Below are 16,216 nucleotides of genomic sequence, written 5' to 3'. Positions count from 1 at the left end.
GAGTCATTTTGGCCCTGAATATAAATTACATTGATTGACTTATGTCCACAATCCTTAGGGCATTAGTGATAATAAAATAAAAACAAGGGTTTCATGTCATTCCTAGAAATTTGACCTATCTTTCCATGTGGTCACTCCCTGTTTATAACAAGCCCAAATAATATGCCTGTATGAGAAATGTAGCAGCTACTCACGAGGCCCTAAATTCAGCTTGTACTGTAAAAGCATTTACCTGGAGCAACATAAATTGAGAAAGGAATTCAAATGGGAGAAAAGATCCATGTTTCAGAGATGTAATGGGCTTGATATAAAAAATGCTAGTGACTACATGGCTCCACAAAGGATGCTTTGATGAAGTCTGTGTCTATTGAGCTGTGGTGTAACCCTCTCTTTCTGCAACTGGGTATATGACAATGAAGAAAGCGATTTTCCCTTCCTTAAGCACATCTACTGGCCTTGAGAAGTGTCTGCTTAATGGGGCTCTAAGTAAGGAAAATAACTCATGTTAAGCATGTCTAACCTCACTGCTACTGGCCAATACCTGGGAAAGTTGTTCTAGTTTGCCAACCTTTGAAAACTCAACAACTGCAATTATGTCTAGTTTAATTTATCTAAATGTAGGCATCTGGAGTATAAGGTTTAATTAATCTGAGCTAGCTTCTGCTAAAGACACTGGAAACAAAGTTCATACAATCAAAATAAAGCAGTGATGACCTACAGAAACAGACTCTTGAAATGATCTGTTAAAATGAAAGCATGTCTAAGCAACAGAGTCCCACCCTCCAATTAGGTATCTGCTCTAGTTTTTGCCTTGCAAAAAACTTTTCCACACAGCCTTGCAAAAACCTTTTCCATACATTTCATCTCAGAAACTTAAAATCAGTACTAATGCCTATTATCAGGCTAATTACAGAAATGAGACATCACAACCTAAACCAGATTGGAATTCTTTACTTCCTCTCCACTTCCCTTTAAAATAACAAAAGAAAAAGGAAAGTCCACTTGCTGCCTTCCAGATACATTATTTTACAGAATACAGGTCATGACTGAGTATTTTGAATAGTTTCAGTCTTTTTTAGTGAACTTCTGATGATTTATATAGGTGCATATACATATATATATACACATACAAAAGTTTTGCAGATTTTAAGATCTAGATCTTTCTTAGGCTTGTATCTCCCTTACAAATGTTTCATGGAGAAAAAAAAAGATAGTGCTAAGTTTCTGTAGCAAACAAAAATTAATTTATTCTCTTTTTTTAAAAAAGTTAGCAAATGGTTTGAGCATGAATTACTGAGAAGCAGATTAGTCAAGGCATAGGAGTTATAATCATTAATAGTAGAAGAAGCAAATATGAAACTAATCTAATTTTAGTCTTTGCACAGGTTGCAAAGGAAACTCTCAGGAGATCACACACGCTTTGATTTTCTGAAAGAATATAATAAAGGCTGGAGATGCATGACAGGCCTAAGAGCTACCTTTGACTATAAATCACCTTTGAGTAAACCAAAATGTGACATTTATCATGGTCACAGTCTGTTTAAGAAATAGGATATGATTCTCAACTTTGAAAAAGGACAGATTCTTTCATAAGCAGATTGGAAAAGTGTTTTACAATTCTTTTTTTATTCAGTTACATAATTCCTTATTCATGTGGTGGCTACGAAAGTTTTGGGTTGTTGTAGCTTTAAATTTATTTTTGTTTTCAAAATCTAAAAGGAGAAACAGGTCTAAAAGATACCAAGACAGTTTGATAATGAAGCACACCGTGGGACTTACAGATATTCCCAATACTTTTTTCACCAGTAGCCATTTTCTCCATCACAGATGATGGAAAATAAGAATGATTTCTTCTCCCAGAAAACTAGGTCTTTGAGACAACATGAATTCTGTTTTACAGGTGTTATTAGCTGTATTTGCAAGTACCCTCTCTATTTTTTTTATTGTAAGAAGTCATTAGTGATACTGACAATAAGACTGTGAAGTACATTGAAAGATATTTAGCCCTTATCTAAAAATAAAATCAATATTAAATCAGAACCAGAGTGAATGCAAAAGAATCTAACTTTGGGAAAGCATTTTCTAACTAACTTTGGACATCTGTACTTAAGCTACTGAAGCTTGTCCTTTTACAATCAGTTGAGAGAAATAAGGATTGTAGGGCACAAGTCTCATCTTAATGGACATGCTTAATGTAAGCCTAATGAACTGTGCCCTCATGTGTTTACTCATTTTCAGTGATATGTGTTTATATTTTTACAGTGACTACAAAAGAAATCTAAGTATTTTAGGTCATGAAGAAAAATCCTGTCTCTGTGTCTATCTTTATTAAAGTAGGATTGCATTCTGAGGAAAAAAGAAATACACAGTAGGCTACAGCTGTCTTCTAATATTCATGTTTAGATTTTAGATGGCAACAGGTAGCATTTTTACTGTAAACGTGAAGTAACTAATCTGATTATTTAAAGGAATTGTTACTAGAATATGATAATAATTTCAAACTACGTAGAGGTTAGCTTTATATTTTCTCTCACTCAAAGAAATAAAACCAGTTAGTTTCTACAAAAAAAAAAAAACACAAAAAAAAAAAAAACACACAAAAAAAAAAAACAAAAAACAAAAAAACCAAAACCAACTCGTTTTGAGGCTTTTGGTCACTAAAGCAGAAGTAAACTAAAAGAGTAAAAGAATCGCCTAAAGTGAGTAATAAAAGCTATTGCAGGCAGAATGGAAAATGGAACATCAAAAGTGAGATGCTGCTCTTCCCCTCCTCTTGCCAAAAAAAAAAAAAAATTAAAACAGGAACAGACTTAAAAAGAAAACTTCAAATTATGAAGAATTTCTTATAGAAAATCATCTAGGCACAATAAAATCTGTCATAAGGGTAACCGGAGATGAAAGTGACAATTCAGAAGGTCTGTTTTTTAAAGATACATTGACTTTTGAGGGCTTATTTGAAGTAAAAACTTTCAGGTCTTTGAGGATTAGACATCACTACTAGATTGATTTAAAATACAATTAATTTTAAATAATGTATTTTTTCAGGAAAACACCTGCTCATTTTTGTTTTATACAAAAAAAACCAATGTAAATTCTCATCCACTGAATTAATGGAAGTATTTGATAGGTTGGTCTGAATGCAGTGATCAAGAGTTATTAAAAATTTTCTCTTCATATCCTTAATACATTATGAAATACATTAACAAATAATGAATATTCATTTATTTAATGAATTATAATCAATTAATAATCAGAAATTATTAAAATATGATAATGATATTGGTTCAATGAAATAATACATGCATTAAAAGGCTCCAAATTTCTGGTGACTTCAGAAGTAGTGATATTATTTTAAGGTAATGCCTTTAAAAATACAATTAGAACTTTTTAACTCCAACTAAACTTATTATGTGGTCTCTCTGGAAAATGCAAGCTCATATGAAGTCAGTGAAATGATGCCTACTCAGAAAGAAGTCAATCAAAACTAATTTCAAACCTAACATATTAGCCCTATTATTTTCCAATTAACCTTGCTTTGCATAAACTAGCAGTGTATTTTGACTTGATTTTGCATATATCAGACACACATGCAAAAATAAATAGTCCATAACCTAATATAGAATAGATAAGGAATTTTAAAGTCTTGTATAAAAAAAAAAAAAAAAAAAAAAAAAGATGGTACAGGGTTTTTTTAAGAGTTTTTCCCTTGATGAGTTTTTGAAGTTCTTCTCTGTTAATGGGATGAATCATAAAACTTTAAAAGTCTTTTTAGGGAAAAAAAAATACCTAAGTTCAGGTCAGATATTAGTGAAGTGGTTCTTGTGGTTTTAGTCTATATGCCAGCTGAATGGCTTTAACCACAGCTGTAGAGACTTAGCCTGATTATTATCATCTCCTACTCTATCCAAATAACTACACAATCCTTGCACCAGAGAGACACACTTACAATAGGCAAAGGTAGGAAACAATGTACTTGGGATAGTTTGCTGCTTTTTGAAGGATTAGCCTTAACCAGTTTTTCACTGGCTCATTTGAGGGGATTGGATTAGTAAATAATGCAACTTCTATGGTATCACATAAACTATCTGCATTTATACTCACATTTTATTCTGTGTTTATGGAATGGATGTGTTAACCATTGCTTGCTTAGCTAGAAGAACTGGCATTTTGTGATTGTTCTTGATGCATTTTAAAGAATTGAATGTCGGCTTTTTTAACCTCATGAATCTATCATGAAAAAGTCTGTTTGTATTCCCCATCTCAAAATTCTTTTATAGCTGGTGGTTTATCTTTGAGACATGTCTGAAAGATCCTTGTAGAGGAGGAATGGGAAATGAGGGAACTCACAAAACAATGTACCCCGTTTTGAAATAGGGAATACAGCCTTGCCTTATGTCAGGCAAAAACTTCCACACAGAAAATTTTTTTTCACTCTTCACTTTTCTTAAGAGTACCATTTGGAATTAAATCTTATAGTCCACATTAGGAAATTTGACATGCACTGTCAGGTCAATTTGAGCAAGGGCTGTATCTATACTTGGCTTTCTGTACCTCTGTAATTGCTTCTGTGTTTTTGGCATAAGATTTAGGTGAAATAAGGAAACGGTGTATCAGTTCTTCATTCAGTATGTAACTTGTTGGTTGAAAGCTTTAAAGTGTTTATTATCTGCAAGACCAATCACAAGAATTTAGGGGTTTTTTCCCCCCTCTCTCTAACCAAGGAAACAGCCTGAAAGATGCCAGTGCTGGTGTAAAGGTAGGAGGGAATGCATAAATCCATGGAGAGGAGTTCATTGGAGCCCTACTGTTCTCCAGGCTGATAAATTACTCTTTTATTAATCCATTACCACATAAAGTGTCTATCTCCACCAAGATACCAACTTTATTCTGATGTATAGCATACCAGTTCTGATGATACACAACCTGCATGATACCCTGACACACAATATTCTATATTTTTCTGATTATTCGTAAAAGGAATTCTTCAAGAGCTATAGTCTTCACAGGAGAATCCAGAGCAGAGAAGGACATGTTAGAGTAAATCCTCTGTGCTCAAGTTTGGGAGGCATAAAGCGCTAGGCAGGAAGTGGTTTTTTGAAGTTTTTAAAAACTAGGAAGTAATAAACCAGAATTTGTTTAACAGGCAGGTGCTGTACAATAGCACTTTTGTAATAGTGGCACTGACTACTTTTCATTCTACTTCTGTAGAAATAAAAAAGCATTTAGGACATTCTTTATCCTGATAAGTTGCTATTATACCTATTATCTTGTTAATTTTACTCAGGAAATAGAAAAGAATGGATGAGAATGCAATAAACGTCAGTGCTTTGCCAGAAGTTTGTTCCTTTACTGGTAATTGTGAGTGCAAATATCTATACATTCATTCAATGAAATAATATATAATAAAAGACTCCAGATTTCTGGTAACTTTGGTGTTAGTGGTATTATTCTAAGGCAATTTCCAGCAAAATGTAACCCCATGTTATTAATGCAGGTCGTCTGTAATAATTGCATTCCTCTGATGTGCAGTTTTAGACCAGTGAGTGTGCTCACTAAACACTACATGATAACTTAAAACCTTTGAAGAGCAATTGTGCTTCTTTGTGTTTGATAGCTGCTGTGATAAAAATCTTCATGTGGATGTAACATGTTAATACAAGGCAGAAAATACACCATTGCAAAACATGAAATTTTGTATTATCTGACTTTATTTCTGTCTCTGTGTAAATTCCCTCAGCAAATTTTACATAACCCTTCTCCTTATTTGTTTCTGAATTAACAATCCAACCTGACAGTACAATTTCAATCCATTACTCTAGTTAAACTCATCACTCAAGAAGTACAAATATTGACTCATGAGAAAATGTGTTAGTAGAAAGAGATGATGCTCTTTAAATAGAAAACAATCAAAAATTGAAATATCACGGGGTTTTTTTCCAATGCATAATACAATTATGCAGCTCACACCTTTTTGAAAAATACTGCATATTGTAGCTTTTCTCAGTTTTTACAAGTCATTCTAAATGGAATCCTTTTGGTTTTTCTTTCACTGCTTGTATTGGTTAGGGCTGAGCTGAAGTTCATTTTCCCACAGCAGCTCTCACAGTGCCGTGCAGTTTGGTGGCACCTGGCACCTGTCAACCCACCACAGTGCTTCATGTTGTTATACATCTGACAACTTTACCTGTTCAAACTTCATTGGCTGGTGACAATCCATGCTTAGGAATCCAAAAGTGGTTTGGTGACTTTTCTTTTTTTTTTTTTTTTTATATAATCAGATATTTTTGTGCCAACACTTGATCATGCACACACAGAAAAATCTTTGATCTTCATATGTGTTGACAATACATATCACCTTGCTAAAAGTAAATACTAATTCTGGAAATGAAATTTTTTCATGGGATGTACTAATTTCAAAAAATTGTTCTCTTCAAAAGATTTTCAGCTCCATAAAAGACAAGGATATGAGAGAAAAGAGCTCAGATTAGGACAGTCTTTATTAAGGGTGAGATCCCCTAGCCTCTCAATTAACAATAGCCTATAAGAATGTTATTGTTAAAAATTAGTTCAATATTTAGACTAAGGGCGGCATTCACAGCAAGAATTTTTTTTTCTATTAATTTTTAATAGAATTGAAATGTTCTGAACTGAGTGAACTATGAATAGTGAAGTCATGTAGACCTTCCAAAGACACCTGAATAACACCTCACATTAGCATTCAGGAATTAGGAAGAATACTCTTGTGTGTAAATAAAACCTGAAATCCTACTCAGACATAAGGGATATCTTACTTTACTGAGGTAACAGAATGTAGATGAGAGTTTAAAAGAATTTAACAGATGGCAGACATCATAATGGAGATTTTATTGCCAGCTTTAAGTAGTTTTTGTCCCAGAATATGCCACCAGGATCAGATTTAACAATGAGAAAAGCAACTATACTGAAGTGGGTGAAGGAGCAGAAAGAGGAGAAAAGATATTTGAGATTTGAGAATGTAGTATAATGTCAAGCAAGAGACATAGACTGGTTTATTTATATAGAGATCACAACATAAAGCCTTTTCCAAGGTATTTTACCTCTACAGCATGATTTGAACAAGAAAATAATAATCTACAGATTAAGAAGCCTGTGAAATAAAACATTTCGGAGGCATCTTTCTTCAAAGAGGACGAATATCAGGTGAGATTAAAGAAAAAAAAGGTAGGAGAAAAGGTTTGCCCATATATATCGTAAGCACAAAGATATCCTTGATTTTTCTGCATATTTGAGCCCTGAACTAGGAGATCTCTGGCTGCAGTAAAGAAACTTGTGTCTTGCATGTTAAAATGAGCAAAGAAAGACAAACTAGTGGTAGAGCACTTTTCAGAGAATCGGTGGTCTTGCTAGAAGAATTATGAGAATTTTGATGAGTGGTATTGAGAACCTCAGTGGAGTGATATTTGGATTAGCCCTTCCACACAGAGATATTTGAAAACAGATTCAAATCAATATGTAGGTGATAAGTATTTGTTGTTATTACTGCTGCATTCTGCAGGGATTTTCGAAGAGGTAATTCATTGTGACGCATGAAATAGTCCTGTGGGAGCTCCCGGGTTAGAGGAGAATAAAACTAGCAAATGAAGTGTCAAGACTTTATACTACTGTTTATTTTATACATTTAAAGTACACATTCCTTTCTAGTACCCTTTCTGCAAATAACTGCACTGATTTACCGTATTTTAAAAGTACTTATGAAAGAGCAAACCAGTCAGCACAATTGTAGAACTTTGAAACATTGAAAATAATGTAATGATTGATTGCTTGATAGGAAAACTAGATTTTTTCAAAATATAATGCATTTTAAACATTTTTGTAATGCAAGGCTATCGCTTCTGTGTTACAAATACCAGATCTCTTCACTGGCCTTCTAAAGCCTAAAGGCTGTCACCACACATTTGTCAGTCTTCAGCACCAAATGAAATCAATTCTTACATCTCTAGCACTGAGTGTGGAAACAAGTAATCTTTCACTTCACAAGCTATGTGCACACATAAAATTGGTAGTACAAGTTAGTTTTGGCAGAAGTATGTCCCCTCCCTTCCTCTCTGTTCCTTCTGGGTCTGAGTATCAGACACACATCCAAAAGGCAATGATACGGCATAAAAAAAAAGTTGGATGTGTCTTCATTTTTATACACAGCAATGTGATAAAAGAGGCTGGTTCTGTATCATACTTTAATTACCTTATTAAGATCATTAATTTGTTGCACACAGGATTATCTTCTTGCTGAAAAATGTCTGCAGAAGCTACCAAAAAGAGAGCCTGGGCTATGGCTAGGACCTCTAAACTCAACTATGGAAAAAAAATACCCCTTTCTTTCCTGGCTGGTTATGAGAGAAAGCAAAGTTGTCCAGAGGTAAAAAAATGCAGAAAGTTTTCTTCATAAGGAAAAATAACACTAACTGTATGACTCCATAGAGAAGCTAATGCTGGGAATCAAATACATTGTGGTCAACTTGTAGGCTTACCTGAAATTCAGACACTTTTCAAGAAGCTGTAAGCAATATCATCACAGTGAATCAAAATTTTCAGTTTAAAAACAAGGAGTTTAAAATCTTACTTAGCTTTTAATTGATACCAGCCACCCAAAGCTCAAGAAAATTACACAAAATTATACATATTGCATAAATAGATGTAAAATATAGATATTAAAAATTTAAGCCTAAATTCTTATGTTTCTATTTTTTTTCAACTCTAGTTCCTTATATAAAATCTTAAATCTTGAGAAGATGATTTTGTTTTCTGACTAAAATATATTGTTTTCCACTTTAAATCTAACTTTAAATTTCCAAAGTCCTACTCATATATCACAGTGATGAGATAGAAGAATTCTTCAAACACCTGTTTCATTTATCTTAAACATACACTTTAAAAGATACTTAAAGACACAAGCAATTTCTGAAAAAAAAAAAAAAATTCTTGACCTATATTTTAACAAAATTCTACAAAATGGAATATTTTAATTGTTCTGTTTGACAGTCTATACCTGACGCCCCAGAACAAAGTAGGACTCTTTCTGGTACACATTAAAGACAATTTTTGAGTTGAATTCCAAAAAGGAAATGCATGTCAGCATAAATCCATGAAATCACAACCACTCATGGAAGGTACTAGTAGCTCAAGATTTATGAACAAGTCAAAATATCGAACAGTATATATTCATATTTTTGTTCTATAATATCTTAGAAAAAGTTCAAACGAAACAGAATTACATGCAGGTTTCCCTATGCCCAACACACACAGCTTATAGTTCTAGCAATTCAGAAGATGTAGTAAAAAGAGAATATGAAAGCTAATTATAATTTTGACATTTTGAAAAGATTGCACTAAATATATCAATATGAAGAAAATTCTAATGCAGTAGAAGAGAGTGAAATTAAATATACTGTTCTTGAAATTCTTTAGTCATTTAATACTTTCTAAATAGTTCTAGTCACATTCTAAGACTAATTTATAGTCCTTCAATACCACAGTGTGTCATTATCAAATAGATATAAGATATATACAGTATTACAAAGAACATCTGGTTTTAAATATTTGAACTCCTAACTTCTTTCTCCAAAGTTAAACCTCCAAGGGCACTCTAAGGAAGTAAAATTCCAAACTTTTTTGGATCTTGCTCAAAATCCCATCTAGACTTCTACTACGACTTGAAAATGTATAGACTAATTGTCAGTGCAAGAGGATCTTATGCTGATTCCAAACTGACTTGTTAAGGCATGTCCCAGAATGTTCTGTCACATTTTTCCAGCAGTTCAAAAAGAAATGGGAAACTAGAGGTCCTCTACATCCACATTTTTAAATTGCCTCTTTACTAAATTGCCTCTTTTATTAAAAAGGACCTAGGTTTACATCTAAGCCTGAAAACAGGCAGCACCCTCAAATTCAGTGAATATAGATAATGAAAAATGCAGAAAAAAATACAAAATGTAGAAATGGAGTTTAGATTTAAAAATTCATCTATTGCCACCATGTCTGCCTATATATCTACACTTGGAAGAGAAATAACACATGCTGAAAAATTTCCTGATTCAGAGAAGTAGTAACTTACATTGGTTATGGTTGGAGTTCCATGCCATCCAAGTGCACAACCACGGGATTTTTAATAAAAATTATTACAAATGTGTTTCAGAGAATAAACAAAACAAACAAACAAAAAAATGCAACCAAAAAAAACCCCAAACTACAGAAAAACAAATCTGCAAGAAAAGTGGAAAGATGCATAAGAAACAACAGTGGAATTATTGTTGAGTGTTATAGTACGTTGGTTCCAATAGTTCTCCATGAAATGCAGCTACATGCACTAAACCTCATAGTTTTCCACAGTTCCATCAAAAATTTGTACCATTTCTCTTTTTAACTGCCAAATCTCTTATGTTAATGGAATAACTCAGAGGGATATGTCACTTTACACCTATTATTTGACTAAAATACTGTGTTAAGTCTGTGTTATGCCAAGTACATTTTAACGTGTGTCACGATGAAGCTGATACTCATATTGATACCATGCTCACAGAAATCCTATCATTACAGGCTTATTCCTGTAAATCTTGGAAACACTACACGGACAACTTTTCCCATCTTTTCCGAGACAATTCAGTGGTATGTATTAGTGGAAAATATGTCAATTCACTACTTAAATGCATGAACGAGACAGAATTTTAGACTTACGGTCTGTAATTTTCAGGACTCTTTTGAATTCTCCACTTCCAGATCCTCCACAACCATCTTCATCATCACAATCACCACTGATTTGTTCATCTACACCTCCACCACTGCCTGTTTGTTGGACATCCCATTTGTCATATTTTGGAAATGATTTGCCCTGCAACAGCTAAAGACAAAATATAGTATGCAAGTTAGCAGTACATATAGAGAGCTTCAGTGGGTACCCAATATTTTATTACCTAATTTGAAAAGGAAATTTCAGGATCAACAGAATGAGAATTCTGATTTTTTTAAATTTTCTTTTAACCCTAACTTACAGATAAATTTAAAAGAGTGGTACTTGGAGATGTATAGCATAGTTTTAATTAAAACCCTCAAAATGTCTCTATCGCGATAAAAGAAAGTCAGGTACCAATTTCTGGCCCAGAACCCAAATGAAATGGATAAGTACATAGAATCATAGAAAAGTTTGGACTGGAAGGGACCTTTAAAGACCATCTAGTCCAAATTCCCCTGCAACGAGCAGGGACATCTTCAAATAGATCAGGTTGCTCAGAGCCCCACCCAATCTGATTTTGAATATTTCCAGGGCTGGGTCATCTACCACCTTCCTGGGAAACCTGTTCCAGCATCTCACCACCCTCATTAAAAAAAACTTCTTCCTTATATGTTCTCTAAATCAAACCTCCTTCAGGTTAAAATTGTTGCCCTTATTTCTACCAAAACAGACCCCACTAAGATGTTTGTTGCCCTTTCTTATAGTCCCATTTAGAGCCGACAGCATCTGTGCTACTTAACAGCTGGACCTGGATCTTTTAAAGACTCATGTGGTGTCTACAGATACTTAAGATACATTTATTATTTTATGTGAATTTTTCACATCATACTTGTCTGCTCTGGGTGTGTCAAACAGAAACCTGGTAGAAGCTGAAGATTAAAAAAAGAAGTGTTGTAATGATATCAAATGCATGACCAAGGAACAGCAGACCAAACTAGTACAGTCAGAGGCAGGGCTAGCATGGAGAGAACTATTTCCAAAGGACATCCAGGCACTACTTCGGTAGAACTAATAAAAGTGAAGTAAAATAAAACAAAGGGATACTGGCCTAAGCAGTGTAGACAATTTGGTTCCAGTAAATAAGATTGTTCTCTGGCCCCTTTTTATTTCTCACCATACAGATGGCCAATCTGCATGGTTTATAAGAAAACAGCAAAGATTTGTTTAACACATTTCTCCACTCTGTTGAGCAGAGCTGAGCAATCACCTGAATAATGTTAATCTCTCTCATTTATCAAATGTACAAGTGTTGTCATACAGTTTTTAAATACTTGGTGGTACAACTGTCATATATACACAAACAATGTGCCCTCTTCCCTATTTAGATTCAGTTCAGTTTATCTGTCAGATAAATATAGACACCATAACCTATAAAAACCCGGGTTACAAACGTTAGTAATTCTTATAACCTCATCTCATCCAAAACACCAATTTGTACATCTTTGTGCATTACTCATGCTTCAATCTAGGAAGACTTCTTTATGCTGGCCAAAACTTTGTTGTCTCAGATTCTTGAATTTAATATTCAGATAGTACTTTCTCCTTAAAGAAGACATTAATTAGTTAGAAACAGACTCAGTTGTTTTATACCTTCAGAAACGTGTTTACTTTGTTGTTTAACAAGATACTGGGTTCATATATTCAACCTATATACTGAGTTTATTTTCAGATTATGGAGTCACTTCCTAGACAATTTAATCTGTTAAGAGCTGTACAGTGCCCAACAAAAAATATTTTAATCACTACTATGAGATCATTCAGATAAATCTCAGTGCTTCTATAAAATCTACTTGCTCCTCTGTGTAAGAAGAGGAGAATGCCACTCACCACTGAATTAGCAAAACCAGTTTATGCAGCATTTTTAATTCAAAAGTTTTATTAGTCATTTATATGCTACCTGAAAGACAAACTACCTAGCTAAGAGGAAAAAAAAGCTCCTTGGTACTACTGCTCTGCTCCCTCCTCATTGTGTAATCCATGCCATACTTGTACAAAATAGTATTTATTGAAACAAAACACAGACTGTTTAATGAACTGCATCAGTTAAAGACCACACTTATTTTTCCCCCCAGTTCATATTGTGACACATTCCAAGGGGCAGTTGTATGATAAGGTACTCTTTATCCCTGTGATCTGTGGCATAAATGTGGGCAGGAACTTCCAGCAAGACAGTTTTTCAAACAAAATGTGTTGCCAGATTTTCTACAGTATACCATATACATATAAAACCATATATACCATATATATCATGTGTGTGTGTATATATATATATACACCTATGTGTGTGTGTTTATATACATATATACACACATTTTTCAGCCTGAGAACATGCATCCTCCACTATATCTCTTCTCAGTCTTAGACTAAATAAGGTTTTATATTTTGTTGCTTCTTTAAATTTCAGTGCAACTTATTTATTTCTCTTTCCTCTCTTTTTCTTCCTTTTTTATTATTATGCATTATGACTTATGACTAGAAACCTAAAAATAATGATGATCCCACGTAAATGCTTTAAAGGTAGGTTCAATATTGAAAAAGTGCTCTTTAACTTTTTCCAAACTTTTCACTGTACTTGAAAAAGTAGAGATTAAATAATGAGTAAGCTCATTTGTTATTTGGACTTCGTTATTCTTTTCAGTCTCCTTAATTGTACAAGAAGAAATATTGTCTCCATATAAGTTCACAAGTCTCAGTGCTGGTTCTCTACTAAGCAAGACTTGCATCTAGTATAAATTCTTTATTAAACAGAAATCCATATAGTTTTTCAAAGCTAAATTAATTCACACTATAAATAAAGATAAAAGTTGTTTAAATGAATTGTTCTCTTCTGCTGCACTTTTTACAAAGCTATTCTTTAAAAGGAAAATAAGTACATGTTATAACTAGAAAATTTTATTGTAATATACTCTTTCAGTTGAACGAGGAGGGAGGGTTACTAGCTGTATACTATCTGCACCCCAAAAAAGTACAAGGACTCTTTTCCTGTTGTGTCATAGTGCAAAATAGTCTTTTCTCTTTTCATTGTGCCTAAAACTTTTTTCACTCTATCAAATTTTTGTCTCAAAAACCCCAAAACCCCAAACCCCATGAGTTTAATCACACATTATTGTCTTTCAACTTCCAAGAAGGAGGCAGAAAATATTACTGGTAACCATGTTAAATTGAGTGAGTTATGTCAAGGGTTAGTTCACCACTGTTCTGAGACTGCAGTAGATACACCAATATTCCAGATTTGCTTATTCTTAATGTCGATGGAAGTTTATTGAACTAAGACTTTGGTATCAAAAGAATGTCCTCTGATGGTGGCATTTTATTTTCCCAAAAAATGTGTGCACCACTACTATGGTACATGTGCGTGGGAGAATGATTTGGATGAAAATGAACTGAAAGGTCCTTGGGAGTCTTCAGCTTCACAGCTTCCCTACATAGCTTTGGGAAGTTTGGCCTCCCCCTTAGATGCATTGACAAAATACCTATCAGGACATTCACTGATGGCTCAGTGGAATGCTTTCTTTGACCCAAAAGCATTTCTGAAAAAGTTTATAATATCAAGAAGTACCATTAATAAATTTTGTGATATTTCACCTTTTAAAATGAAAATATTTGCACTACAGGAGTTACACTGTTTATTAAAGTACTTCCAGGGTTTTGTAAATATATGACTCACTGCTCTGTAACATTTTGGTAAGAAAATGAACTGCTTACAGCAGCTACAGAGGCACCTTATGAGGGTACTTGAAGCTTCCCAACAAATCTCAGAGACTGAGCATAATTAGGAAAATTATCACTAAGGACGTATGATTATTGTACAGTCCTATAGGGTCTTGTAATCTTTCAAGATTATTTAAGACTTTTACCAATGATCTGGAAAGCAAAATGAAAAACAAAGTGGCAATGATAAATCTTTTACTGCCACAAGAATTGGAGAACTACTAAATAACAAAAAGAAGTGACAAACTAAGAAAATCTCATCTGGCAAGTGAGGCAACTGAGTGAATTTTAAAACACATACAATAATAAAATACAGACAAAAGTAAATTTGCAAGTCTAAATATTGTATTACATGCATATTAAAAGACAAAATATTCTGTTTCATAAATTAATTGTTGGTGTCCTGGGCAGCCAGCAGAATATGAATTACCCAGAGCAGTGTTCTAGCCAAAGATTTTAATGGGATATCTTTGGGGACAGAAATAGGAATACTAAGTCAGATTAGGGGTGTTATATTACTCCTAAATCCCATTCTCATTGTCTTTGTTCAGAAAGGATGGCCCAGAAGCTAATTCTATTACAGTGATTAAAATGGAACCAAAGATCCTTTTGTTTTAACTACGGAGCTCATCCTTTAGTACACTCAAAAAAACCTCTTGATCTCAAGATTTATTTAACCAGCCTTATAAGCCTTCTAAGTGCCTATATGGCAAATACAGATTTAAAAGATTTGGCAGGCTAAAGCATATGAAAATATAAAATAAATCAATTTTTCTTACTTAAACATACAAAGTGAATAAAAAAAATTATGCTACCAGAATCACACCTTTAAAAAATATTCAGGTTGGTCTATATAAAAGCAATTTTTCAATAACAACCAATAATTATCAACAGTTGTGGCAAGGGGCTTTTTTTTTTTTTGTTTGGTTTGGTTTGAGTTTTTTGTTTTTGTTTTGTTTTGTTTTTTTCTGCTTCAAACAGGTTTTGGTCTTAAAGCATGAATTAATTCATAGGTTCAAGGACATGGCAAGTATGAAGTTAAAGTAAAAAACTGGAATGGTCCCTTCTGCCTCTCAAAAATGTATTAATTCATATAAGTAAATTTGAAATGGCAAGAGTGTACTTTATTTTGTATTTTTCTGCTTGCAGGAAGTTACAAGTGATTTAATCTCTGTTGTTGTTTAACTCGGCAGGAACACTAGACATTCACTCGCTACCCCTCAGTGGGATGAGGAACAGAATCAGAAAAATGGCAAAACTCATGGGTTGGGATAAAAGCAGTGTAGTAGGACATAAAAGGAATGGCAAATAACAATAGTAATGATGATGAAAGAATGTACAAAACAAGGGATGCACGAAGCAATTTCTCACCACCCCCTGACTGACGACCTGAGCAGTGGGCCCCCAGCCCCTGGCCAACTCTCCTCAGATTGTACCCTGAGTGTGATTTTGTATGGTGTGGGATAGCTCTTGTGTCATTTGGGGTCAGCTGTCACATCTGTGTCCCCTTCCCATCTCCTTGCACACCTCCAGCCTGCCCGCTGGCCGGGCAGTAAGAGAAGACAAAAAGTCCTTGACAGAGTAAGCACTGCTCAACAACAATTTAAAATGTTACTGTGTTATTAACATTATTCTTGACCTAAATCCAAAACACAGCATAATATGAGGTGCTAGAAAGAAAATTAACTCTATCCCTGCTGAAACAAGGACAATGTCTAATGAATGATGAACACTGAAAGG

At 33.9% G+C, this 16,216-nt stretch overlaps 1 protein-coding gene across 1 annotated transcript in view; it reads right to left on the bottom strand.

Annotated features, from left to right (window-relative positions):
• Window positions 1-16,216, bottom strand: part of GPC5 (glypican 5) — a 584,807-nt gene that overhangs the window by 273,473 nt on the left and 295,118 nt on the right. The window contains exon 7 of the mRNA XM_088159817.1: window positions 10,711-10,873. Coding sequence (XP_088015943.1) covers window positions 10,711-10,873 — 163 coding nt within the window. The remainder of the gene's footprint in view (window positions 1-10,710; window positions 10,874-16,216) is intronic.

The sequence above is a fragment of the Sturnus vulgaris genome, chromosome 2, assembly GCF_052056855.1.
Source record: "Sturnus vulgaris isolate bStuVul1 chromosome 2, bStuVul1.hap1, whole genome shotgun sequence".
Taxonomy (NCBI): Eukaryota; Metazoa; Chordata; class Aves; order Passeriformes; family Sturnidae; genus Sturnus; species Sturnus vulgaris.
This window is presented reverse-complemented; position numbering and strand designations above follow the sequence as displayed.